The sequence below is a fragment of the Canis lupus genome, chromosome 28 (genome assembly GCF_003254725.2).
Source record: "Canis lupus dingo isolate Sandy chromosome 28, ASM325472v2, whole genome shotgun sequence".
Lineage (NCBI taxonomy): Eukaryota > Metazoa > Chordata > Mammalia > Carnivora > Canidae > Canis > Canis lupus.
In genome coordinates this window covers 40,469,978-40,495,990 of record NC_064270.1, presented here as the reverse complement: position 1 = coordinate 40,495,990, position 26,013 = coordinate 40,469,978, and the positions used below count along the sequence as shown (strand labels likewise).

Sequence of the window (26,013 nt, the reverse complement as noted above, 5' to 3'; positions counted from 1 at the left end):
TGGCTGCAGGGGAGCTGGTACAGGGAGGCGGCCCGGGGGCCCCCGAGGAGGCAGCTGGCGGAGGCCCATCCGCAGCGGAGCTGGGAAGCTCGGGCAGGGCTGGGGCGGGACGGCGGGCACATGTGGAGTGGCAGGCCCGGGGCGCGCGGGGAGCAGCGAGGCCTGGGCGGGCGTGTGCACCCCGGAGCTGGCCGTGGACCGGCTGTCCCGTGGTCACGCTGAGTGCCCGCCCTCGAAGGACACACAGTATCTGCCGGGAAGTAATGGGACACGGGGGTTTGCTCTCACTGTGGAGGGGGCGTGGGCGGACGGTCTGCGGGACCGAGGCCTGGGCCTGCGGCAGGCGTCCCCACGGGCGGCAGCTCTCCAGCCGGCGGCCGACAGCGTAACTCCAGGCGGGGCCTCGGGGGCTGGCCCAGGGCCCCGGGGGGGGCTCCATCCCGGACGACCACCCCCGTTTGGACGCCAGCACAGGCCGGGCTGTGCCCCACCCCGCTGGCTGACCGGCCACCAACCAGGGCTCCCACTACCCCGCGGGGTCAGCGGCTCGCTCGAGTGGCTCGCGGAACTCAGACACACCTGCTCCCGCCCCACCCGTTAGGGGCCGTCACTCAGGACCAGCGGCGGGAAGGCCACGCAGGTGCGGCGGGGGCTGCACACCCTGGCGGGCACCAGCCACACGGCGAGGCTACCTGGGGCCCCACCCGGAGTCGCCTGTCCACAGAAACCGTGTGCTCCGCGGGCTGGTACGGACAAGACACGCCCACCGCCCCCCGGCCCGCGGGCTCCACAGCTCCGTGGGGACAGACGTGTCTGTGGTGAGGCCCGGGCGTCCTCTCACGGGCCGGCGGAGCCTCGGGCGCTGCCTCGACGGGGCTGTGGGAACCTGTAACTTCTTGGCCTCGGTCGGAGGATCCCGTGGCCGCAGGGGTCACCCGGGCCTGGGATCCGATCCAGCACAGCCACCCCACCCCCTGGCATCGAAGCTGTTTCCCAGCTCTTGCTACAGTGAGCGGACGGCATCCGGAAGGCCGTCCTCCCGCGCGAGTCTTGCTCCCGAAGTGACGACCCGTGGGTTTTGAACGTTTACGTATGTCAGGCGGGGGCGGTGACGGAGGGGACAGGGCCCGTGCCATGAAGACGCGGAGCACAGAGCACGGGGCCTACGACACGCGCAGGCACACGTGCGGGGCAGGGGCAGGGGCAGCCTGCGCCGAGCCAGGGCATGAGGTGCAGGCGGGAACGTGACCCCAGAGTCGCCGTAAGCGCAAAGGCCCCCGAGCAGCTCGCAGACGACCGGGGTGTGCGGGTCGGAACGTGCTCGAGAAGCAACATTTTTCCCATCTCCTGACAAAGGTCTCCTCCAAGAGGAGCACAGGTGACGGGACGAGGGAGCGGGTCCAGGACCAGCACACGGGCTGCCGCGGTGTGGGTGACTCCCACGACCCCCACGCAGACAAAAAACACTCCACTGTCTTTTTTCAGGTGAGAAACCGTTGCTTTGTTTAAAGGGACAAAGGCATCGTGGACACCATGAGGGAGCAGGAGGACTGGGCCCAGGGATCCTGATGGGGAGGCGCGGCGGGCCCACGCGCGGCAGCCCCGGGGCCTCCCGGGTGTGGGCAGCGGGCAGAGGTGCGCAGGAAGGCCCCCGCACGCCCGTGTCCCCCAGAAACAGAGCAGCGCTAAGGGGAAGCCGCTGTGCAAACAGGGACCCAGGTACGGACCCCACAACCCAGGTACGCCTACGGCAACGAAGCACATCCTGCCCGTGCTGTGCTGCCCCGGACGCGCGACCTCGGCCCGATGGAAAACTGCGGGACGACACAACTCATCCGCACGGGGCGGGGGGGGCACGCAGGGCTGGGATGGGAGGCTGACCTAACGGCCTGTGCACCCGGCCACCCTCCCACGGGCGACGGTCTGCGCAGGAGCAGCAGCTGGCCAGGGTGGGGGGGCGGGGGCGACGTGGATGACGCCACAGTGACCTCCCGCGGGGGGCAAGAGCACAGCCCGGGACTGTGCCCCCACGACCTGGGAGCTGGCGGGTGGGCACCTCGGGGACCGGGGCACAGCCCGCCACCCGGGCCCCAGGCTGAGACTGTCCGTGGCAGGGAGGCCCAGAGAGACACCACGGGGCGCCTCAGCCTCAGGGTGGGGGTGCTCAGCCTCCCCGCAGCCGCCCCCCGACCCGACTCCTTGCACGGGAAGGACACAGGCTGGTCAGAGGGCTGGCGGGCGGCGGCAGCCTGGCCACAGGGAGGCTGCTGGCCGACCCCCTTGGGCTTGGTGGGCTGGACGGGACCCCTCCTACCCCTGCCCTCGTACCCGACTCCGCCACGGAGGCAGGGGCTTGCTGGGTGCGTCCTCCGCCATCCTCCTGGTCCGGGCGCGCTCCCTCCACTCGCGCAGCACTCGCTCATCTCTGGGGAGGACACGCGGGTGAGCGGCACAGCAGGGGGGCCGGCTGAGCTCCAAGCCCCTCCCCCCCACCCCACCCCACCCCCGCCCCGAGGGAGGTGCTGCTCTGCCCCCGTCCCGAGGCTTCGCACGAGGGGACAAGCAGGACCCCCAGCCCCCACCGGTGGGGACACCAGGACGCTGCCCCGGAGAAGACGGCCGGCTCTGGTCCCAGCTCAGGCGTCAAGGCCCTCACAGGCGCCCGGGACGTGAGGGCACCACCGACAGGTCAGTGTCCTGCTGGATGCCCCAGTTCCACTTCTGAGACTGAGCCTCTCCCGGCCCATCCCCTCGGCGGGGAGCACCATGCTGCTGGCACGGCCTGCCCCTGCGTTGGGACCTCCCTACCCCCTGCCCCTGTGCTGTGACCTCCCTGCCGCCCTGTGCTGACCTCCCCCCACACACACCTGCACTGTGACCTCCCTGCCCCCCTGCCCCTTGCTGTGACCTGCCCACCCCCCGTGCACGGTGACCTCCCTGCAATGTTGCCCACTGGACTCGCTGCCCGCAGCGCAGGAGGGCTGCAGTAGCACACACTTGCACAATTTCTGAGCTGAAGGTGAAAACCATCCCGACTGGGCTGTGGCTGCAGCTCTGGGGGTGGGATGGGGTCCCACAAGTCCTCGCTAGCCCCGGGCTTCACCCACCTCACACCCTGGAGCTTGGAGGGTCTCCTCCCAGCACCCCCAAGGCTGCTCCCTGTGCCCTCCTCAGGGGCTCCTACCCCTCAGCTGAGCCAGGCTCTCTGTTCTCCACCCAACGCTCCAAATCTAGGGACTTTCTACGACTGCACCTGTCACCGTGGCCCCGGACACGGGGCTCCATCTGCGCATCCACTACCTCTTGGTGAAACGGGAGGGAAGGACCCACTCCGTGAGGAGCTGCCTGTGCAGAGAACCAGGTGGCACGACGGGGTCCGCAGGCTGTGTGAGAGCCCAAGCCACAGGGCAGGACTCGACACTGTCACCAAGGAGGCCTGCGAGCATCACCTCAGGCCCACGGCGGAGAAACCGCGAGCATCCATCGGCCCTCGGTACCCAAGGGCTTCCTTCCACGCAGGTGCGCAGCACCCTGAGCTCCACCGGAGCCCGACCTTGCCACGTACGGGAAGCACACTTACACCTGCTACGTCCCCCAGTGGCCAGAGCTACCCGCGGGCCAGCTCCCTGTGACCGTCCCGGTGGCGGCCTGGGCCGGGGTAGGGGTGCACAGTGAGCGGGACTCACACTCACGCAGTGCAGACGCTTACTGCGGGGTCCAGCAGGGCAGAGGCTGGGGCGGCCGCTGTCACGTAATGCCGCCAAGAAAGGGGTAGACGTGAGGGCGGAGGGGACCCACGGGCAGCCAGGAAAGGAAGCGGCACAGTGGGAGGCGATGGCGGGCGCCCCCAGCCATCAGGGTCAAGCCAGGACATGTGTTCCTGGGGGCTCTACTCGCTCAGCCTGGGGTGCGCCCGGATGTGCAGACCCGCCCTGCAAAGCCGCTTGTGCTGGGCGCACACCTGGACCCGGCGCTGAAGCAGCAGGAGGACCTCTCTGCCCTGCAGCCTGGACTCCAGCTGAGGGACTCTGGGGGCACTTGGGGGATGGCCTGAGCTCAGGCCGGGTGGCCGCCCAGCACCTGTGGCCAGTGACCCGCACGGCCCTGCTGTGACGGCCGGGACTCCAGGTGCGGCCCAGGCCACACCCCCAGGTGTCAGCCACACGCGGAGGCACCCCCGCCATCAGGATGACAGCCCGTCGTGAGCCCTGGCAGTTCTGAGGGCCTGACCTCTCCCTCCATTCACAGAAGGGATCGGACCCCAGGAGATGGCCCGTGTGGAGCGGGGACGGTGCAGGCGTACCACTGCCACGCTGTGCTTGGAGCAGGCTGTCCCCACCGGGGCCTCACGTGGGATCATCTCAGGATCGAGGAGGGTTTATTCACAAGGGGAACAGCACACGGCCCCAGGGACAGAGCAGGAACCCTGGGCTGGAACAGGGGCTGCAGCTGCCCCAAGTCCCGGGAGGAGGGCCCCGGGCGGACTCACAGGGGGGATTGGGGGGTGATAAAGGGCCTGCCCTCCGTCTCCCTGCCGGTAAACCCAGCCAGAAGGTGAGGGGCCCTGGGGTGCCGGGGCTGCGGTCCACGCTGGATGGCCTCCTGGGGCCCGGGGCCCGGCAGAGACAGGTGGGCAGGGAGCTGCAGGACAGGCCCCAGCCAGGCCCCTGTGGGGTCAGCAGCGCAGCCAACCAGGCGGGCCAGGAGCCCACTGCGCACACGCCGGTAGCACGTAACTTTCCTTAGAAAGGACTTGTGAGCCAGGTGACTGGGGGGGAAGAGGCGGTGGAGAAGAAGGACAAGGAGTCAGAGGAAAGTCAAGAAAGAAGGCAGGTGGAGTGGAGCGGACCCGGAACAACGAACGACGGCCGAGGCCTGCGCCCACACGGCCTGAGAAGAGGCCGGACCAAGAGCAGCTGGTTAGCTTCCAAGTGAAACAAAAACAGCCCCTTCCCCAGAAATGTCACAGCAGCAGGCCCGGCCCTCCGAGTTCCGGCAGGGCAGGGGAGCGCTCACCTCCTCCGCTGCTCCATCATGGCCTGCTTCTCCCGGCGCTCCTGGAGGGCCCCGGCCCTGCTCTCGGGGGGCCTCCTGGGGGGAAGCGCTGCTCGCTGCGACGGTGCCAGGGCAGGCAGGATGCTCCGGAGGGAGGGCACCTTCCTTCTACCATCACGGCCCCTGCGATGGACACTCCCCCTCGGATAGCACTCGCTAGAACACAAACACGCAGCTCGTACAAGCGGAGCCAACGGGGCAGATGGTGGACACCCACGGAAGCCCGAGACCTGTGCGTTCCCAGCGCCCTGCACCCGGGGCTCCTGCCTGTGGAGGCTACGGGCGGCCCTGAGTCTGAAACACCGATGGGACTGCAGTGCCAGGGACAGGCTGGCCCTAACTCACCGGGGCAAGCACCCAGCCTCGATCTTGAGACACGGGGAGGGAGGAGGGGGGAGGGGGAAGGGGGGAGGGGGGAGGGAGGATGGGGAGGGAGAGGGCTCTGCATGGCCAGTGTGGGACAGGCCTGGCTGAGGTCACTGCTGCACCACGGTGGACACCTGCACTGTGTGCTTCTAGTACTTCCGTTGACCCTTATCATCGTTCAACGGTACTTTACATTTTTTTTTTTTTAATTTCAAGAATTTTCAAGCCTCAGAACAGGTGAAAGAAACTCCTGAACACCTGTCATGCAATAAATGCAAGTTTCCCATCTCCTTTTCAGTGCGGCCTGGCCCTGGCCTCTCAGACCGACTCTTCCAAGCTGTCCCTCCACGAAGCTGGACCCCCTCAGACACGCTGGACACGTGTCCCTGGTGTCCACAGAGCGGCGCCATGAACCGAGCAACCACGAGGATTCCATGCACCCCAGGAGCCAATTTCTGTCCCCCTGGAATGGCATGGCCCCCCTTGTGAATGTCTGACCTATATTCACCAGGAAATCTCTTCTTTGCACTTATACCCACACACGGGTGTGCACACCACACATGCGTGACACCATACATGCACCTAACACACACACTCGGGGGCTTTCTCTTATGTGATCCCCTCCGGGGGGTCCCCGCTCTGGGTAACAATCCGAAGCCACGCTTAGCACACGTTGCACAGTAAATGCTGGCAAGGGCCCTCCTGACATCTGGAAAGACCTGACATCTGCAAAGTAACATCACAACCTCGGAAGGATCAAGAAAATACACATGGCTTCTAAGTTCTACCTGGAAACATGTCTTGGGTTGGAATGTTCTTTCTCCTTTGCGTTTAATGCTGCCTTGAGATGTGGAGGTAATTCCACTGGTAAGAGCTGGTTTTCAAGCACTACTGCTGGATCGTTCTCAACGATCTCCTGCCTCAACTTCCAAAAGCGCTTGATCTCTTCCTCACTCGGCCAGTCTTCTGGGGAATCGGTGGAATTTCTGAGCTCACTCAGGTCTAGCTTTTCAATGCGTGGGAAAAAGTCTGCCTTTTCTTTTAACATCCCCTCTTGATCCTGAGAGTTAATGATGTCTTTGTCAGGCACACCTTCTTGGGATAAATCCGACAAGGGCTGTGGCAGCAGACTTAGGTTCATCGTTGGAACTGGTGAAATCACTGGTAGGATAAAACGGCATTTTAGTTGACTCTCCTCCAACACCGGCTCCCTAGAATCAAACACACCCAGTGACCAGCACCCCTGGCAGAGAGGGTGGGGGTGGGGGGACAGTCTCCCTCTGCAGAGAGGGCCTGGGGGGGAGGGGACAGTCTTCCTCTGCAGAATGGGCCTGGGGAGGGAGGGGACAGTCTTCCTCTGCAGGGGGGGGGGGGGGAGGACAGTCTTCGTCTGCAGAGAGGGCCTGGGGGGGGACAGTTTCCCTCTGCAGAGAGGGCCTGGGAGGGGGGACAGTCTCCCTCTGCAGAGAGGGCCTGGGGGGGACCGTCTCCCTCTGCCCTGCGGCCCTCACACTCCATATAAATCTATGCAAATAAAAATACTTTTCTGTTTCCTCCTTATCCTAGATCTTTTAATATCTTTATTTCTGATCAATTTTTAGCCCATATCCCTACTGTTTTTGTTTGGCAATACTTTTGTGGACTTTAAACATTTGTATATCTGGGTAAATTACCTGAAAGAAAATGGGCCAGAAACGTTCTTGCCTTTAGGACTAGGCTCAAATGTCCCCTCGGCAGACTGACCCTGCACGAGCCACCCCACCTCCTGCAGCACCCCCAGGGCAGAATTAGGTCACAGGTCATGCCGACATAGACTCCTTTTTGGCTGTAGGTTCAAACTTGAAATAGAGACACTCTGCACGTTGGCATCCTCCGAGTGATGGCCCTGGATTCTGATCCGCACTTAAGAGATAAAGCTACTATATTCTTTGGGAAACAAGGAAATTCACGACTTGCAGTAACAGGTTGGCAGCAGACAAAACAGATGCTTGGAGCTGATGCTGGCGCTGCCACACGCCCTTGGCCTTCACCTTCACCGTTCCAGCGCGAGCTGGCCTCTTCTACGGGCAGCTGCGTGTCTGTGCCTGGGCGTTTTCTCTGGCACGTGAAGGCCAGCCTGCTGGGCTGGAGAACCGTGTGTCCAGCCCAGGAGAAGCCGTCCATTCCAAGCATGGCTGCTGCTGGAGCACGCATGCCCACTCCCTCGCTGCGCTGCAGTGTGACCGCGGGGCCTGTGTTCAGGTAGCCCTTCACAAATGTCAACGTGCACATGGGGACCTTGTGACACCCAGGTCCTGACCTGGTCCATGTGGTAATTAACACCTGAGAGGCTCAGTGTGACCACTGAGGCCTGGTGGGGCTTCACCTGCTTCACGCAGCACCCAGCAGGCCCACGCTGGCGTCCAGGGCACCCCTGCCTGATTCCTCACCCGTGATGGCTCCCTCCTCCTCCCTATCTCCCTCCACTCAGCCTCCACGCTGCCCCCTGGGGTCACCTCCCCAATCAACCCCTGGCCCTTGACTCCTGACTTAGGAGCTGCTTCCGCAAAACACAAACTAAGACACTTTGCAATTACAACCAACGTTTAAAATTATGCAGCTGGGGTCATTTGTTTGGATTTAGGATAAAGATGATTTAGGCACAGCAGCACTTCCTAACCACTTTCGATGTCCCTTACATTTACTCAGATGGATTTAATTATTTACACACTTTGATAATATCACATAGATAACTATCGTGGCTGTTTCAAATATATGCATTTCCTCAATTCTAGAAATTATATTTTAAGTAGTAAAAATTTAGATATGTTGAAGTAAATTTCCAGACTATTTAATTTTTGTGAGCAATTACAATTCTTTTTTTTTTTAATTTTTATTTATTTATGATAGTCACAGAGAGAGAGAGAGGCAGAGACATAGGCAGAGGGAGAAGCAGGGTCCGTGCACCGGGAGCCCGACGTGGGATTCGATCCCAGGTCTCCAGGATTGCGCCCTGGGCCAAAGGCAGGCGCTAAACTGCTGCACCATCCAGGGATTCCCTAATTACAATTCTTTTATCTCTACTTTGTCTAAGTGTAGCTATGGTGCTCATTCACGATTAGATTCTATCATGAGCATGTGAGAACACCTGGCTGGCTGGCCCATATGTTGAAAACTTGGGATCAGGGATCCCTGGGTGGCGCAGTGGTTTGGCGCCTGCCTTTGGCCCAGGGCGCGATCCTGGAGACCCGGGATCAAATTCCACATCGGGCTCCCAGTGCCTGGAGCCTGCTTCTCCCTCTGCCTGTGTCTCTGCCTCTCTCTCTCTCTCTGTGACTATCATAAATAAATAAATTTAAAAAAAATTAAAAAAAAAAAAAAAAGAAAAGAAAACTTGGGATCAAATGTTTAGTGAGCACCCACCAAAAAAGTGCCGAAGCCACTGCTCCTTCCCCAGGAGTAAGGGCCTTCTGCTGTGCTTGCTGTGCCTGAAGGTGGCTTGGTGGTGAGGACAGTTTTATCTGATTTATCCCACAGAGTTTTTACCAAAATCCACCCTAGACAGGCTCTATAATGGGCCCTGAGAATGCAAACCCAAGAACACAGAAACAAGAAAGACAGCTCTGACACGTGGGCACGGACACCAGAACACGGTGTGAGTCCAGCAGAGGACACGCGGGGCCCCTGTGCATTCCTGTGACATCAGTAAGGAGACAGCCTCCCCAGGTCCTGGTTTTAACAAGCACTAACTTCAGTTCTAATGCAGAGTGCTGTAGTAATTGTCCCACAAACCTGGAGAAGTTAAATCCTGGGGCGCAGAGTGCTGGGCGGCATAGGTCTGCAGGAAGGCCAGGATAGCGCCCAGTCCCTTCTGCACAACGAGTGGAGCAGGGAACTCCAGAGGGCAGTGTCTCAGGTTCAGGGCTTTCAGTGTGGTCACGTTCCCTGTGAAGGAGAGGAAGAACCCAGAACTTCACACACTCTTCCATGGAATGAAACAGGGAGAGAATACTATTTTTGCACATTAAAGAAAAAAAAAGACCCTACTGAAAATTTTGTCTGAAAACAGAACAGATGTCTGCAATTTGCTTGGAAAAAAAAAGTCTTCAGGGAAGGCAGATCCCACAGATTAAGACCAGGCTAGTTACAAAAGTAAATAAATAAAAATAAAATGAATAGAAGCAGCACTAACAGCCCTCTGGCAAAAATCAGAATACAAACCTGCTATATTATCTAAAATGCCTATTTGCAATGACAAAAATCCTAAAAGGAACCTGTGACCCATACTCAGGAAACAAGCAGTCACCAGAAACTGTCCTCAAGTCGGCTCAGACGTCGCAGTAAGCAACAAAAACTTCAACAATCACACATATGTTCAAAGGAATGAAGAAAACCATGTTTAAATAATTAAGGAAAAACATAGTAAAATGACTCAATAAGCAGAGAATGTCAACAAAAACAGAAATTATAAGAAAGAACCAAATAGCAGTTCTAGAGTTGAAATTAGAGACCGGGCCGTGCCCGGGGGGCCCCATCGGTGAAGCGTCTGCCTTGAGCTCAGGTCATGATCCCGGGGTCCTGGGATGGGGTCCCATGTCGGGCTCCCTGGCAGCGGGGCGTCTGCTTCTCCCTCTGCCTCTGCCGCTCACTCCGCTCGTGCCCACTTTCTCTGTCTCTCTCTCCCTCTTGCTGTCTCTCAAATAAATAAATGGAATTAAAAAAAAAAAAAAGGAAAGGAAAGAAATTACAAAGACCAGGATGAGAATTCCACCAAAGGGGACCCAAGAGCAGATACAAGATGACAGAAGAGACAAGTGGACTGGAAATAAAAAGTATCTGATCCAACGAAGAGAGAGAAGAACGATGAAATCAGGACCGCGTCAGCGGCCTATGGAACAGCAGCACGTACGCTGACCCGCGGAAACGCGGCGAGAGCCCCAGAGGACGAGAGGGGTGAGCAGAGCGCTCCGTGAGGACACCACGCAAATGCGCCCCAGCGTGGTGACACACAGCAGTGGGGCATCCAGGACGTTCAACAACCAAGTAAGATAAGCCAAAGGCAATCACGCTCAGAAACATCAAAACCACTGAAAGACAAAGAAACATAAATGATCTTAAAAATAGAGCAAGAGGGGATCCCTGGGTGGCGCAGCGGTTTGGCGCTTGCCTTTGGCCCAGGGCGCGATCCTGGAGACCCGGGATCGAATCCCACGTCGGGCTCCTGGTGCATGGAGCCTGCTTCTCCCTCTGCCTATGTCTCTGCCTCTCTCTCTCTCTCTCTCTCACTGTGTGCCTATCATGAATAAATAAAATTAAAAAAAAATAGAGCAAGAGAAACAAGGGGACAAGGAGAGTGACTTTGGTCAAAGGACAGGGAACAGCATATTCAAATTCAGATTCAGGTGCCCTGAATCTACCAAAACTGTCCTGCAGAAATATAGACGGAACGAAGACATTCCCAGCTGATGCAGGTGGAGGGGCGCACCGCAGCTGGCCTGCAGCAAGTCACAAGCTGAATGAGTCATTTAACGCCCCCTGCCCCCCAACCCGCTGCACCCACCATCGCAGGGCCCGCGGACAACCACTCAACTGAATGAGGAATGAGTTGAGCAGCAGGAGACGGAACCTGCAAACTCAAAGACAAGTTAACAGAAAGTAATACAGACTGGGACAAACCGGGACAAGGAGAAAAGGGGACAGGAAGAGAAGCGCGTACTCGAGGCACATGGGGCAGAAGCAAAACCCCAACGTCCATGTACCTGGAGGAGGAGAGCAGAGCGAGAAAGAAGCCAGGTCTATGGAAATAATGTTGATAGCCAGGGATTTGCCAAATCTGATTAACGTTATCAGTAAACAGATTCCAGAAGCTCCGTCAATACAAATAAAGTCAATACAAAGAAAGCCACCCCCAGGCACATCGCAGACAAACTGCTAAAAATCAAACATGAAGAGAGGAATTTTAAGCAGCCCGACCAAAGAGGTGCATCACTTAAAAATAAAAAAAACATTAAGACTGACAGCTGACTTTTCAACAGAGGCTAGAAGCCAGAAGACAATACAGACGTTTTTTTTTTTTTTTTTCAATAAAGACATTTTTAAAGTAGTGAAAACATCTCTGAAATCTGGGTTCCTGTTACTCAGCCACATATTCTTCAAAAATGATGGAAAAGTAAAGATGCCTTTTTAGAAAATCAAACTTGAAAAATTCATCACCCAACGACTAAATGATAATACTAAAGAGAGATATTCAGACCAAGACCGTCAGTCATCGCAGATGGAAGCGAGGAACTTTGAGAAATGAAGGATAAACACGTAATAAAATATAAATAAATACCGACAGTTTAGCGTCTGCTAGATTTGCAGCAAGATGTAAAAGCAAAATCTATGAAACCACCGCACGAGAGGCAGGGGGTGCTGGCCGAGGCCGTGCAGGGAAGCGTCCGGGGGGCTGCTACCCGGGCAGGCACGGGGTGGGGGGACAGTCTGGCCCCCAGGGTGCAGCAGCTCCACTCCCGGCCAGGCGCCGGCAGATAACGGTTCGCAGAAAATGGGCCCAGAATGAACCACCCGCGGGCAGACAGAAATGGGAGGCAGGCAGAAGCTAGAGGGCGGATGACACGCCGTGCGGTATCCCTATGGCTTTCGGCCTGCGGGAAGGCCCCGGAGAGCGCCACGCCGCCCCACGCGGCCGTCACGACGTGCAGCGCGGGGGACACACTGCAGGGCCACCCCACAGCACCTCAGCAGTGAAGCCGTGGGCTCCAGGGAGAAGGGGGCCGCAGAGGGAGCCCTCCGGCTCGGGCAACGTTCTGCACACACACCCACGGCACACCCTGACCCTCCCACGCACAGGACAGGCGGCAAACAGCATGGCCACAGCTGGAGCCCACTGCCGGACACAGAGTCTGGAGTCCTAGTCCTCTCAACTGAACTACCTATTTATTAAAAAAAATCAATGCTCTGAAGAAGAATATAACAGAATCTAGAATCTCTACAATGTATCACAAGGTCTAAGATATAATCCAAAAAATTATTTAAAAGATAGGTTTATATCAAATGAAAAAAAAATGAGAACACAGTAGAAGAGTAAAAACTGTTAAAATATGAAAATTCTAAGACTGGAAACACAGTCGCTGAAAAAAATTACTAGTCAATTTTCACAGCCAATTGGAGATGACAGGAAAGACTCATAAACTTGAAGATGTCGATCTATCTTCCCTGAAGACCAGAAAAATGACTTTTTAAAATATACTTTTTAAAATGTAGGGCGGCCCCGGTGGCGCAGCGGTTTGGCGCCGCCTACAGCCTGGGGTGTGATCCTGGGGGCCCGGGATTGGGTCCCACGTCGGGCTCCCTTCATGGAGCCTGCTTCTCCTCTTTCTCCTCTGAATAAATAAAATATTTTTTTTTTATAAAATCTTTAAAAAAAAAACGCAGAGGTTGTCTGGCTCAGTCAGTGAAGCACCTGATTCTTGATTTTAGCTCAGGTCACGATCCCAGGATCCTGGGATTGAGCCCCGCCTCAGGGTCCCTGCTTGGTAGGAAGTCTGCTGGTCTCCCTCCCTCTCCCTCTGTCCACCACCCCTGCCCCGCGTGCAGACAGACAGACACACACACACAGGCACACACACTCTCTCTCTCTGCCTTAAATAAATCTTAAAAATAAATAAGTAAAAAAGGCAGGGGTTACCTGACTGGATAAAAGAGTGAAGCTAACTGTATCCTTCCTACTAGCAACGACAGGTTGGAAATAAAAGAATGGGAAAACATAGGTCATGCAAAGAGTGAGCAGAAGGAGGTTGGAGAGGCCGCGCTGGCACGCACCGAACGGCCAGAAAGCGTATGACACAGCTCCACGTCGCTGGCCGTCGGAGCGCGCGCACGGGAACCGCAGCGGGGCACCACGACGTACACCAGAGTAACAAAGACAACACGAAAACATTTTAAAAATCCCTAATTTGTATTCAACCAGTAACATAGTATCCAACTACGGAAAGCAAAAGCTGACAGATGTAAAACGAAAGGCAGACAAAGGCACAATCACAGTTGGGAGATTGTCACATACTCCTCCAGGCGCTGACGAAATAAACGGACACCAACGCGAGGACGGAGGTCGTCTGAACGCTGTGACTAAGCCACCCGACCGGACTCGGTACCTGCAACAGCACACCAAGTAGCAACGTGAGAACACACGTTTCCCCAGCGCACAGGGGGGTGTTTACACCAGAGAGAACACATCCCGGGCCAGAGCACACCTGGGCAGGTTTCAGACAAGTTTCACAGCGTACGTGGCATTCAAGGAGAACTCCATAAAAGGAAGAGCATTAGAAGTCTCCCGTTGTCTGTAAGTCAAGCAAAACGCAAAGAGCCCACGGGTCACAGTGAACATCCGAAAATATTCTGAGCTCACTGATGACAAAGATGCTGCATGCTGCGGCTCGCGGGAGCAGCCAAGGCAGCGCCTGGGGGAAGACACGGTCGTGACTGCACAGACTACAAAGGAAAGGTCTAAAACCAGTGACTTGAGCCTCCAACTCCATTGGTTGGAAAAAGAGCAGCAAATCAAACCCAAAGAATCACAGATAGTAAAGCGCAGATCCGATGCACAACCGAGAAGGTCGTCTCCTGCTTCCGCACAGCAGGGAAGACCAAGGAAAATGAGGACGCCGCACCTGTCCGTCCCCGTGGACGGCCCCGGAGCACGGTGCTGAGCCACAGCTGCGAGTCACCCGCAACACACGCCGCTACGACTCAGGCCAAGGTCGAAAGCAGGGCCCTGCCGACACACACTGCAGGGAGAGGGCGGCGGTGAGGCCGTCCACGCGCGCGGGAGGCCGCACCGGTCCTGGGGCCCTGGCCACTGCGCGCGGCGACAGAGCCCTTCGTTTTGATTATTTCTCCGCGTCCGTCCGTCCGTCCGTCCGTCCTACTTTCTGCGTGGAATACAAACTACGGCACTAACAGCGCTCGCGAGCTGCGACCTGAGAGCCCGGGAAGGACGAAGGAGAAGGGATTCTAGATACGAGCCAGCTCGCCCCCTACGACCTGCCTTAGGTTTCCGCTACAGGTTCTGGGCACCGAAAAAGGCAGCATTTTAAAGCCAGCTTTTTATTTTATTTTTTTAAATTTTTAATAAAGAGTTTATTTATTCATGAGAGACACACACAGAGAGAGGCAGAGACACAGGCAGAGGGAGAAGCAGGCTCCATGCAGGGAGCCCGATGCAGGACTCGATCCTGGGATCACACCCTGGGCCAAAGGCAGAGGCTCAGCCGCTGAGCCACCCAGGCCTCCCTAAAGCCAGCTTTTGATAACACTTACCCAGCTCCACAGGTAACATCTTGATAGGATTTCTTTCTAAAAGCAAAGTTTTCAAATGCCTTAAAAACAAAACAAAAATTATATCATTTAAAAAGCAAAAAAGGAAATGACCCTTCCAAAATGACACCATCAAATGTCTTCCTTTGCCTCTTCTTTCAGGAGAGGACTTGAGTGCAGGTGCACACGCTCGCTGCACACGGACGGCACGTGGCCCCCTTCCCCCCACCCTCCCCCACGTCTCAGCAGAGGGCCAGGCCTCAGTGCACTGACCTCCGAGGCCGGGCGACTCTCTGCTGGGGGGGCGGCCTCGCACCTGTGGGGTGCTCAGCAGCACCCTGGTCTCCACCCGCCAGGGCCAGTAGTGCCCCCTCCCAGGTCGGGACAAGCACGAGATCTCAGGGCGTTGCTGAATCTCTGCTGCGGACCACGTGGCCCCACGGCGGGGACAGGTGCTTGGACCGCCAATGTCCCGCGACGTCCTCACCTGCACCAGGCTTCCCGAGTGTGCCCTGAGGGCTCCCACACTAAGACGCTCTGTGAACACGTCTCCCCGGGTCCAGATGCTCAGGAGCCTTCTGCTGCACGGCACGCCCACCCCGCTGGGCGGATAACGGGCAGCGAAGGGCTCTGCGCAGCCTCAAGGAAACGTGGTACAAGGGGCGTTTCTCTAAGCCTTTGACTCCAGAGCCCTTCCCTCCGAACACCCAGAACATCTCCCATAAAACCTCGCACAAAACAGACAGATGGAGAGATAGGATGCAGGGCGCCCGATAAAAACTTACTAATTGGATGATATGGAAAAATGAACATCTCACGTTAAATTCTATCCTGCCCCTTTTACTTTTTATGCTTCTTCCATTTTTCACATTTAATTCTTAAGACTGTCTCATACACTAAGAATACATTTCTTTTTCTCCTTTACTTTTTAGTGAGCACCAGCTGAAATCTCGTATAAGGAGACCCAGGGGCTCGCGCTTCCAACTTAGGGTGGGCGTCCAGGCACAGAGCGGGACCTTCCACCCCTGCCCCCTGTACCTGCATCACCCTGGGCCTCCCCAAGACTTTGGGAGAATTGTTGAATCCGCTGTCCTACTCCACCCCCAGGGACGGTCTCCAGCCAGCACACCCACACCGCAGCCCAGGGCACGCGGGAACTGCTGCCTGCCGGGCGGGGAGGGCCTCGCAAACCCCTGGAGCAAAGCACCCCACTGCCGTCGCCTCTCTCGCTGCCCGGAGCAGCCCCAGGAAGCCACCGGGAGGACCGAGGGGCCGCATGGAGTCCAAGCTGCGTCCCCCGGCTTTAGTTCTCCCGAAGGAAGAGACAGGAGCAGCCGAGCACACCTGCAAATCCCACAAAGGAATCAACGCTGTGGGGAGAGGGAGACCGTCTCAAGCCTCATTTCACCTTGGACGGTGAGAAAATTAAAGTCCAACATCACAACTGACTGGGGTCCCCAAGATTTGAAAGGAAGAAGACGATTTCACAGGCATGGGATCGAGAGTTCCATTATTCCAGTTAAATTAAGTTTGGTTTTTGGATTGGCCACTTCAAAGGAAAACCGATCACTTGAAGATTAGACAATTTTCTTTCTGTTTACTCTCTTGGGTTTTCCCTATTAGTTGAAGTTTTAAAAGAACGGACTTTGTGAACTAAACTTTTCTTGACGTACACGAAGGTGAATCATTTCAACTACTGGTTTTTGGTTTAGCCCCTTTTCGTTGGGTGATACAACAGGCCAGGGTGGGCCGGTGGCCGCTCTCTGGAAGATGCACACACTCTGCGCCCAGGCGGCAGGTGGGCAGGTGCCCTGGACTCCCCAACGGCAGGTCGGGTCCGGCCAGTCAGCGTGACCCCTGCTGGCCTGGGGGGCGGAGGTGGGGGGCGGAGCCCACGGGAAGCAACCACACACCAGAAAGTGGACCCGAGCAATGGTATGTTTGAATCCTCTCGTGCACACTGAATAACAAGTTTATGAATGTTGACCCCTTAACACCATCAGCCGCCCCCCGGTAACGTCACAACTTCCCACTGAACGTACAGATCCAGCCGCTGCGTTGGGGCTGCTGCCCGAGGAGGGAGGCGCGGACACATTTTCTGGGTCCCTGCTAGCAGGCTCACACATCCGAGACAGCGAGAGGGGGAGACCAGTAATACTGCATTGCTTTAATGAGGCTTTTTGGAAAGTTTAAAGCTTTTAATAAACCCATAATTACTTAACATTTCTGATTAATATGTTTCAGCTCTTCGGCAAGTTGATCTAATTTTAATGACATAATGAGCTATAAATCACATGCAAAATTATATCTTAAACAGTATTAAGCAGCTGGCTTTGACTTGCAAAATCGAAGGATTCCAAAACTGGAGGACTGTGGACTTCCTTTATAGGACAGAGCCGAGTTCGGGGAACGGGTTCTATTTATTTACCCTTTGAGTAGCAACCCCCCCCTCTCGGCTGTGCGAGCGCCACAATTTATAGACAGAAAGCACTAAATTATCCTCAACACAAAGGATGGGGGCCTTGGGGAGAACAAAGCCTTCCCAGCCGGGCCTGAACCACAAGCTCAGAACACTCACGAGGCCGTCAAGCTGCAGGGGACACGGTGGACGCAGGCCCAGGGAAGCCTCAGCCACCTGTCACGCAGCCCTGGTTGGTGCCAAGGACACGGTTCTGTGCGTCCGGTGGCACAACTCACAGCAGGCGATCTGCTCTGCAGACCCCGACGACCCCAGGAGCTCTGGGAAGGCAGCTCCTGGCTCTGACTCCCCCCTGCTGGACACCCCAGCTCATCATCAGAAATTAGCCGCTTCCTTGCGCAGCCTGAGAGGCACAGATGATTCACAGAGATCTTCTCTTACTGCTACATGTGACAGAATACTCTCAAAAATTGCTTTGAAAAACAGTGAGGTGCAGTTGAGACAAGTGAAGGGCCTTACGCAGACCCCCACTCTGCTCTTCACAGCGGCCGCCGTGGCTCTCCGCGGACACCATTACTCACGTGAGAACCGGGGGTCGCCCTTGGACACCTGTCTGCTTCCCACGCCCTGGATCCGGCCTGAACCCGCTGGCTCTCAGGCCCACCTGCAGCTCTGCTCTGTCAGCCTTGCTCAGGCCGCAGCCTCTCGCAGGGTCGTCGTCCCGGCCTCCTGCCACCGCCCTCGCCCCTCCTCACAGTGACCTCGAAGCCAAGTCGAATTCCACCCCTCTCCATTCAAACCCTCCGTGACTCCCAAGTTCTTTCAAAACGAAAGCCAACATTGCCTGCCCACCTCTCCCTCCTGCGTCCTGGCACGCTGGCCTCCTTGCGGCCCCGCATCCGCCAGGCGCACACACACCCGGGGCCTACGTGTATGCTCTCCTCCGCCCAGGAGGCACCGACACTAAAGGCGATCCTACAGTGTCTACGAGGTTTTCATAGGGAGGGTGTGGGAGCTGGAGGCGTTGAGGTCAGGACAGGAGGCCGAGCTCACAGTGAGTGTGCGCAGGTCCCCAGGGAGCGAGGAGGCCAGCTGACGGTGGGCTGCTGACCGGGGCCACGTGAGGAGGAGGGAGAGAGGCAGGGCATTCGTTCCAGAAGCGGGGGTGCTAGGAAATCCCTGGATCAGAGCAGCAGGAACGTGGCAGGATAGCACGCATTGCTTACTCTGGGGTTTCCCGACCCTTCTGGCAGCTTTGCAGGGTACCAGTCAGAGCTGGAACCAGATGTGCATAAACCTCATGGTTGGCCCAGCAAAGGCACGGTGGCTACCAGCATCCTTTGTGCTATTAAATATCCTACGTTATGACTACGGTTACGTGCATTTGGTACATTCATTCACTGCATCGATCAGCTGGCTCTAAAAATAGCATCAAACACTTCTAAGCTGACACCGAAACTCAATCAGGACTTGGAGCTAAGCAGCAGGCACTCGGACATCTTAAAACAGGATGGCTTCTTAAAATCTGAGAATATAAACACGCAACTTACTTGTGAGACCCAATCCCAGAAGGAAGGGCTTTAATCCTATTATGGCGGAGGTCCAGCCAGGTGAGCTTTGGCAGTAGCTGGAAGAAATCTTTAGGAATCTCGCAGAGGGCATTTCTTTGAAGATGCAATTGCTTCCAGGGAAAAGGAAAGAGAACGTCTCGTCAACTAACTACATTTTAAAACACGATACGTCCTAAAGCGCTTCCAGAACCACAGGCTTTTGCCCTCATGCGTAGCAAGTGAGAAGAGAACCCGTGACATCTTGGCCTTGGATAGCTGAAGCCGCAGACGAGGGGCAGAAAGGAAAGCTCCGGGGCTGGAGAGTGACCCCCGGCTGACGGCTCAGCCACCAGCACGCACACACCAGCTTTCTCTACAAACACGCTTTAACACCAAACCGACTCCCCACGTGTGAAATCCCTGTCCCCCTTCCCGGGCCCCGCTGTTCCCGCCCCTTCCCTAGTGCCCGCACAGCAGCCCGAGGTAACTGGCCAGGGGCAGGCGGCACGAGCCAAGTCTGGTCCCAGGGACTCATCCCAAGCAAAGAGGGAAACTGAGACACACGCACTACGCTTCGGCCTCGGCCCCACCCCGCTGCTCCACGCGCCAAGATGCAGGGGGAGGAGAGGGCCACCCCGCGGCGTAAAAAGGTGCGTGTAAGTCCACAGTCACGGTGTGGCACCATCGTGGGTCATTTCTTTCAAGTAGGCTCCATGCCCAGGCGGAGTCCAAGCTGGGGCCTAAGCCGGCAACTGAGATCACGAGGCCGACGCTCACACGACTAAGTCACACGGGGGCCCCAGTGATGGGTAATTTTAAAAATCTCTCTTAATGCTGCTGTTACATGTTGTATTTGCTTGACTTGTAGGTCGCGTGAGCACGGATCCAACACCACCACCACTGGGGCAGCACAGATGTTAAGAGCACTGGCCGGGGAGCCCGACTTTCTGGGTTCAAACCTACTAGATTTGGGAACCTCATTGGCTGTGTGACTTTGAGCAGGTGCCCAAACCTCTGTGTGCGCCAATGTCCCCACCTGTCACCTGGGCCACGGGACCCACCCGCCTGGTGCACTAAGTGAGCAGCGCCAGGTAGCAGCAGCAGCCAGCCGACTGGGGACCCGGCCGCCCCCACTCCCAGATCTGCCTCCGATGCCAGCCTCTGAGTCCCCTCACGGGTTGCGGCGGGGGCTTTGCAAGCGCATGGAAAATGCAGTGGCCGGTCACCCCGCGGGCAGGGGGCAGTCTCGGGGACACGGTCTGGTGGTTACGTGGGCACAGTGCATGCGCACCTCGGGGTGAGCCCGCTCTGGCTCCAGGCTTCCGGGGCCTGCTCCCCCTCGGGCCAAGCCATTGTAGCGCTCAGCTCTGAAACCCCAGATCCTCCTCGACGCCAGAAGACGGAATCTAGAAAGGCAGGGGACACGGCACTGCTCTCTGCAAGGGCTCTTCCAGGACACAGCGAGGCGGCCCCTCCTCTTGGGTCTGGCGGGACGACAGCGTTCCCGTGCCCCGCGACGGCACGTCTCTGGAAGTGCGGCTGGGGGCTCCGGAGACTGCTGCCCCGCCTGCACGCGCCCGTCACCCCTGGAAGGCACAGCGCTGAGCGGCCACCTCGCGCCGGGACTGGCCGCCGTGGTAAGAACGCTGGCAGTCACTGTTTTCTGAGAGGCGCGAACAGGTTCGCTGTTTCTTTATTAAGCCTGAAGAACACTTGGAATTTCCTCCTCCTTCCTTGATGCCCAGAGGCCCCAGAAATCCCATGACCCGTGGGAGTTCTGGATCACAGCTGGGAGCGTCTGCCCTGGGCCGGGGCAGCCCTGACGAGCCAGGGGTTCACTCGGAGACGTCGGCGCTCAGCGGAGGAGCAGGAGCAGCGCCGCCCTGGCCGCAAACATGTGACCAGCGCAGCGGGCTCTAGCGAGTGCAGCGCCGCTTAACATCTGCGGCTGCAGCTTTGTGCCAGCGCCCAGAATGTCCGCCAGCACCGTAACGGCGCAGTGTGGCCCGGTGCACGGGGCTGTGCACAGCGGGCACTGTGCGTCACGCGGCTTAATTCTCGGAACAGCCCATAAAAATAGTCTCGTGCTCATGTTCCAGGTGAAGACAATGAGGTTCAAGGGAATTAGTGAGTCCTAGGCAGCAGGACCCCTGCTGGTGAGCACTCTTCCCCGCTCACGTCAACATGGGGCAGACCTCATTCTAGAAATCCCAGGGGATGGGGATCCGTGGGTGGCTGTGCAGTTTAGCACCGCCTTCAGCCCAGAGCGTGACCCCGGGGTCCCGGGATCGAGTCCCACACCCGGCTCCCTGCGGGGAGCCTGCTTCTCCCTCTGCCTGGGTCTCCGCCTCTCTGTCTCTCATGAATAAATAAAATCTTAAAATAAAAAAAAAAAAGAAAAGAAATCCCGGGGAATGAGACGGTACTTGCAGGATGGCAAGGGTGCGGCGAGGCACTGGGCACATGGGAAAGGCAGCATGTGACATGAGCAAGGCAGGGGTGAGACACAGTTTTTACCTGTTTCAATGCTGCGTGGGGGCTTTTAGAGGGGATGTTTTAAATAGGAGATGACGGTGCTTTCGGCAGTGGTTTCTACCACGGGCTTTTGGTGCTCAAGACTTTCCCGAGAATAGAGGAGAGACATCGTGGTCTGACTCCACAAGTATTTCCACTGGCTGGGCCCCATAGCGGGATTTCTCATTTTGTGGTGAGCGGCACTGGAGACCCCGACTCAACCCTCTTCTATGTCATTCTAGAACCTGTCTCCTATGTCCGCTCGGCAGAGGCACAAATGCCCTAAGAAATGCCCCACTTACTTTAAGGTTGGGAATTTTAAAGATCTCTCCTAAATGGTGAAGACCACTCTGACTCAAGTCTAAAATCGACGAGGAAGAAAAGATGGGCCCCTTAACACCCTCGTGAACCTCTTTGGAGGGGGACGCGGGCGCGCTCCGAACGTGGCCGGCGCCGCTGTCTGGATCCGCCGCCTCCGGGGGAGCCCGGCTTCCTCCCATGTGTCAGCCAGGACGAAGCAATGCTCCGGGGGCCTGTGCTGTCCTCCTTGGTCTGGAGTCACCTGGAGACAGGGAGGGGAGACACAGCCAGATGCCGCACACATCCTCCCAGGCGGCGCCGGGCAGCTCCGTGGCAGGTGTGCAACCGTGTCACCTGCTTACAAAACCATCATTTTTAATAAACGGTATCATAAATTTGACAAATATTTAAGTTGGAAGGAAGGAAGCACGCTGGAAGCCAAGAAGGTTCTGACTGAATGTTATGCTCCTCACCCTGTACCCGGAGTTCCAAGATTTAACTCCTGGGAAACACAATGATGCAAAATAAGCATGGCTACTCTAGGGATAAAAACAGATCGTTTCAAAGTCTGTAAACCAACATATCCCTTCCGTGACCGGTGAGTGGACGGGCTGAGTTCGCACGGTCGATTCCCGCTGCGGTTGCAGCTCTCGGCACTAGTGTTGGCGGCCCGAATCCCGCCGGCTCTGCCAAGTGGCTCAGAGCGCGGCACCGGGGCAGGGGAGCAGCGAGCTGGGCGCTGGGAAGCATCTGCCCAAGCGGAATCCTGGCTTTCACTTAACACCGTGAGAGCAGTTCAAGACCCGCCGCTCGCCCAGGGCTCTTCCGGGGGCCCAGGCCTGGGTAACTTCCAAACGTGGATCCAGCAAGAGCCATGCAGCTGGGGTGCTCCTGACCTCACCGCGTCCCCAGCACAACCCACTCGGCCCAGGTGTGGGCACGGGCACTTCCTTCCCCTTCTGGGGCTGAGGACCACCCACAGGTGTGACCCCCGGACACCCGCGAGACACCCGCGGGCCCCTCTCGCTGGGTCCCTTCCTGTGAACCCTGTGAAGGGCAGGAGGGGCGGCAACCTCCCACACCCCTCCCGTCAGGGGGAGAAATCTCAGAACCCAGAGTGGAACAACAGGACCTAAGCTAGTGGAGCTGGCCCCTCGCCGGTGGAGGCTGCGCCTTGTGTCCCCCCACCGCCTTCCTTCTGCTGCCCGCCCAAAGGGGGGCTGCGCCCTCCCAGCCCGCACCCCTGCCCACACCTGCACCCCCCACCCTCCCGCCCCTGCACCCCTGCTCACTCCTGCACCCCTGCCCACACCTGTGCCCCCCACCCTCCCGGCCCTGCACCCCTGCTCACTCCTGCACTCCCACCCTCCGGTCCCGCACCTCACCCTCGCTCACTCCTGTGGCCTGCACCCCCCCCTGCACCCCGCTCACTCCTGCGCCCCCGGCCCTCCCGGCCCGCACCCCTGCTCACTCCTGCACCCCTGCCCCCCTGCTCACTCCTGTGCACCCCCCCTCCCGGCCCCTCACCTCTGCTCACTCCTGCACCCCTGCCCTCCCCTCCCGCACCCCCACTCACCCTTGCACCCCCGCCCTCCCAGCCCTGCATCCCTGCTCACTCCTGCGGCCCTCTGCGCTCCTGGCCCTGCACTCCTGCTCACTCCTGCGCCCCCTGCCCTCCGACCCGTGCCCCCGCTCACCCCTGCACCCCCGCCCTCCCGACCCCGCGCCCCGGCTCACTCCTGTGCCCCCCGCCCTCCCGACCCCGCGCCCCTGCTCACTGCTGTACCCCTGCCCTCCCGGTCCCACACCCCCACTCACCCCTGCACCCCCGCCCTCCCGATCCCCCGCCCCCACTCACCCCTGCACCCCCGCCGTCCCGACCCCGCGCCCCCGCTCACTCCTGCGCCCCCCGCGCTCCCGGCCCCGCACCCCGCTCACCCGCGGCGCCCCATTCCGCGAGCACGCCGGCGCACCTCGGACGCAGAGGGGTGCAGCCCAACAATGGCGGCTGCCAGGCCCACGCGGTCGCCATGGAGACGCGCGTACGGGGTCCCGGAGGCGCCAAGCCGGCCGAGCGCACGGAGAGTGAGGAGCGCGTGCGCGCGGAGTCCCAGCCGGGCCCGGGCCAGTCGGTGCCGCCCGCGGGGACACGTGCGTCTTGGTCCCGAGAGACGAGCGTGCGGGGAAGGCGCGCTGCGCGGAGGGACCCGATCTCTGGTCCCACGGACACCGCCCCGGGCAGCGTCGTCCCGGAGCCCGCCGGGTGGCCCCTGGGCTCCTCGGCCACAGGCTGCCAGACCCCGGAGCCCAGAGGGCAGCCGCGGGCCCGGGACCGCCGGGAAGGAGGGGGCGCGCACCAGGCCGCCCGGGCTCGGGGAGCGGCCCTCGGGGAGCTGCTGCGGGGATGGGGGCTGCTGCAGCTGCGTGTGTGCAGGGCGGGGGCCCCGGGGGCTGCTGCGGGGATGGGGGCTGCTGCAGCTGCGTGTGTGCAGGGCGGGGGCCCCGGGGGCTGCTGCGGGGATGGGGGCTGCTGCGGCTGCGGGTGTGCAGGGCGGGGGCCCCGGGGGCTGCTGCGGGGATGGGGGCTGCTGCGGCTGCGGGTGTGCAGGGCGGGGGCCCCGGGGGCTGCTGCGGGGATGGGGGCTGCTGCAGCTGCGGGTGTGCAGGGCGAGGGCCCCGGGGGCTGCTGCGGGGATGGGGGCTGCTGCGGCTGCGGGTGTGCAGGGCGGGGGCCCCGGGGGCTGCTGCGGGGATGGGGGCTGCTGCGGCTGCGGGTGTGCAGGGCGGGGGCCCCGGGGGCTGCTGCGGGGATGGGGGCTGCTGCAGCTGCGGGTGTGCAGGGCGGGGGCCCCGGGGGCTGCTGCGGGGATGGGGGCTGCTGCGGCTGCGGGTGTGCAGGGCGAGGGCCCCGGGAGCTGCTGCGGGGATGGGGGCTGCTGCGGCTGCGGGTGTGCAGGGCGGGGGCCCCGGGAGCTGCTGCGGGGATGGGGGCTGCTGCGGCTGCGGGTGTGCAGGGCGGGGGCCCCGGGGGCTGCTGCGGGGATGGGGGCTGCTGCAGCTGCGGGTGTGCAGGGCGGGGCCCCCGGGAGCTGCTGCGGGGATGGGGGCTGCTGCAGCTGCGGGTGTGCAGGGCGAGGGCCCCGGGGGCTGCTGCGGGGATGGGGGCTGCTGCAGCTGCGGGTGTGCAGGGCGGGGGCCCCGGGGGTTGCTGCGGGGATGGGGGCTGCTGCAGCTGCGGGTGTGCAGGGTGGCCCGGGGAGCTGCTGGGGGGATGAGGGCTGCTGCGGCTGCGGGTGTGCAGGGCTTCGGCCTGGGGAGCTGCAGGGCAAGGGGGACCTGGAGGCAAGAGGGAGCCTGCAAGGACAGACTGTGGGGGCGGGGTGGGGGGGGTGTTGGGGGGGGGGTCTCCTGCAAACAGGCTGGCTCCACGCTGCCCTGCCCGGGGCTGGAGAGGCTAACAGGCCCGGAGGGAGAGACAAACGTGGAGCAGCTGCACACCTGCCCCCTCACCCGTGAGTGAGCTGCAGCCACGCGGGGGGCTCCACCGTCACCTTCCAGGTGTGAAAACGGTGGCAGCTACTTCACTCGCCCCCACCTCCCCCCACACCACATCTCACCCAAGGTGCCTCTGTGGCCCAGTTAGGAAGCCCTGTAGGGAAGGGCAGTGGGGCGCGGGCAGGCAGCAGTACAGTCCAGCGGGCATCACGGGTGGGCACCGTACCTGGAAGCAGGCTGGCCTGAGAAGTCACTGGGCGGGCTGCCCGGTACCCACTCCTTTACACACACCCTCAGATAAGGTCCACCTTGTGAAAGATCACTCGGGTTCTGCGATGGAGGCGGCACATTCGGTCACCGTGACCACCCCTTCCACGCACAAGAGAGTGAAGCCTTCTCCGAAGGTGAACTTTTCCCCAATGAGCATCTTTCTATTTGGAGGAGGCAGCGGAAAGCTCAGCTGCGGCGCAAAGCTCCCGACAGACCAAAGACTAAAGAAGTAGTTATTTTGCGACCACGCAGAGGGGAGGGTCTAGTAAGCACCCAGACTTGGGGTGGGCTCCCAAAGGCTGGACTCTGGGAAGAGCAAACTGGAACAGCAGCAAACCTTGTGCGGCCTGAAGCTCCGCTTCAGATCTCAGCAGCCCCTGACTGCAAGGTGACCTGGGGGGCTGCGCCCGGCTCCCTGCTGGAAGCAGATGCCAATCCTCTGGCGGGTGGGGGTGTTACCATCTTAGATCTCAAGTTCTCTGCGTGGTTTTAAAATGTGTCGTGTGCGTCACACACAAGGCAACGTGAACACATGATCGAGTCCCAGGAAAAATGAGAACAGAAACTGACCCGTGGGCGGTCCAGATATGACGGCAGCAAGCACACACTTTAAAAGAATCAGGTTTGGGGTGCCTGGGGGAGCTCAGCAGTTGAGTGGCTGCCTTTGGCCCAGAGCGTGACCCCGGGGTCCCGGGATCGAGTCCCGCATCGGGCTCCCTACATGGAGCCTGCTTCTCCCTCTGCCTG

At 59.2% G+C, this 26,013-nt stretch overlaps 1 protein-coding gene across 7 annotated transcripts in view; it reads right to left on the bottom strand.

Moving 5' to 3' along the window:
* LRRC27 (leucine rich repeat containing 27) overlaps positions 1-23,554 on the bottom strand; it is a 35,462-nt gene extending 11,908 nt beyond the window's left edge. For 2 of the 7 annotated variants that reach the window (XM_025467699.3, XM_025467702.3), the window contains exons 1-8: positions 23,440-23,545; positions 21,504-21,763; positions 18,688-18,818; positions 14,722-14,780; positions 9,193-9,345; positions 6,210-6,582; positions 5,017-5,211; positions 2,329-2,425 (exon numbers count right to left, since the gene is read on the bottom strand). In XM_025467699.3, the coding sequence (XP_025323484.3) occupies positions 2,329-2,425; positions 5,017-5,211; positions 6,210-6,582; positions 9,193-9,345; positions 14,722-14,780; positions 18,688-18,818; positions 21,504-21,701 (1,206 nt within the window). In that variant the 5' untranslated portion in view covers positions 21,702-21,763; positions 23,440-23,545. Of the gene's footprint in view, positions 1-2,328; positions 2,426-5,016; positions 5,212-6,209; positions 6,583-9,192; positions 9,346-14,721; positions 14,781-18,687; positions 18,819-19,978; positions 20,094-21,503; positions 21,764-23,439 lie in introns of those variants that run through there. The other 5 variants (XM_025467700.3, XM_025467703.3, XR_003144341.3 and 2 more) reach the window with 5 other exon arrangements.
* Between the last annotated feature and the right edge of the window lie 2,459 nt (positions 23,555-26,013).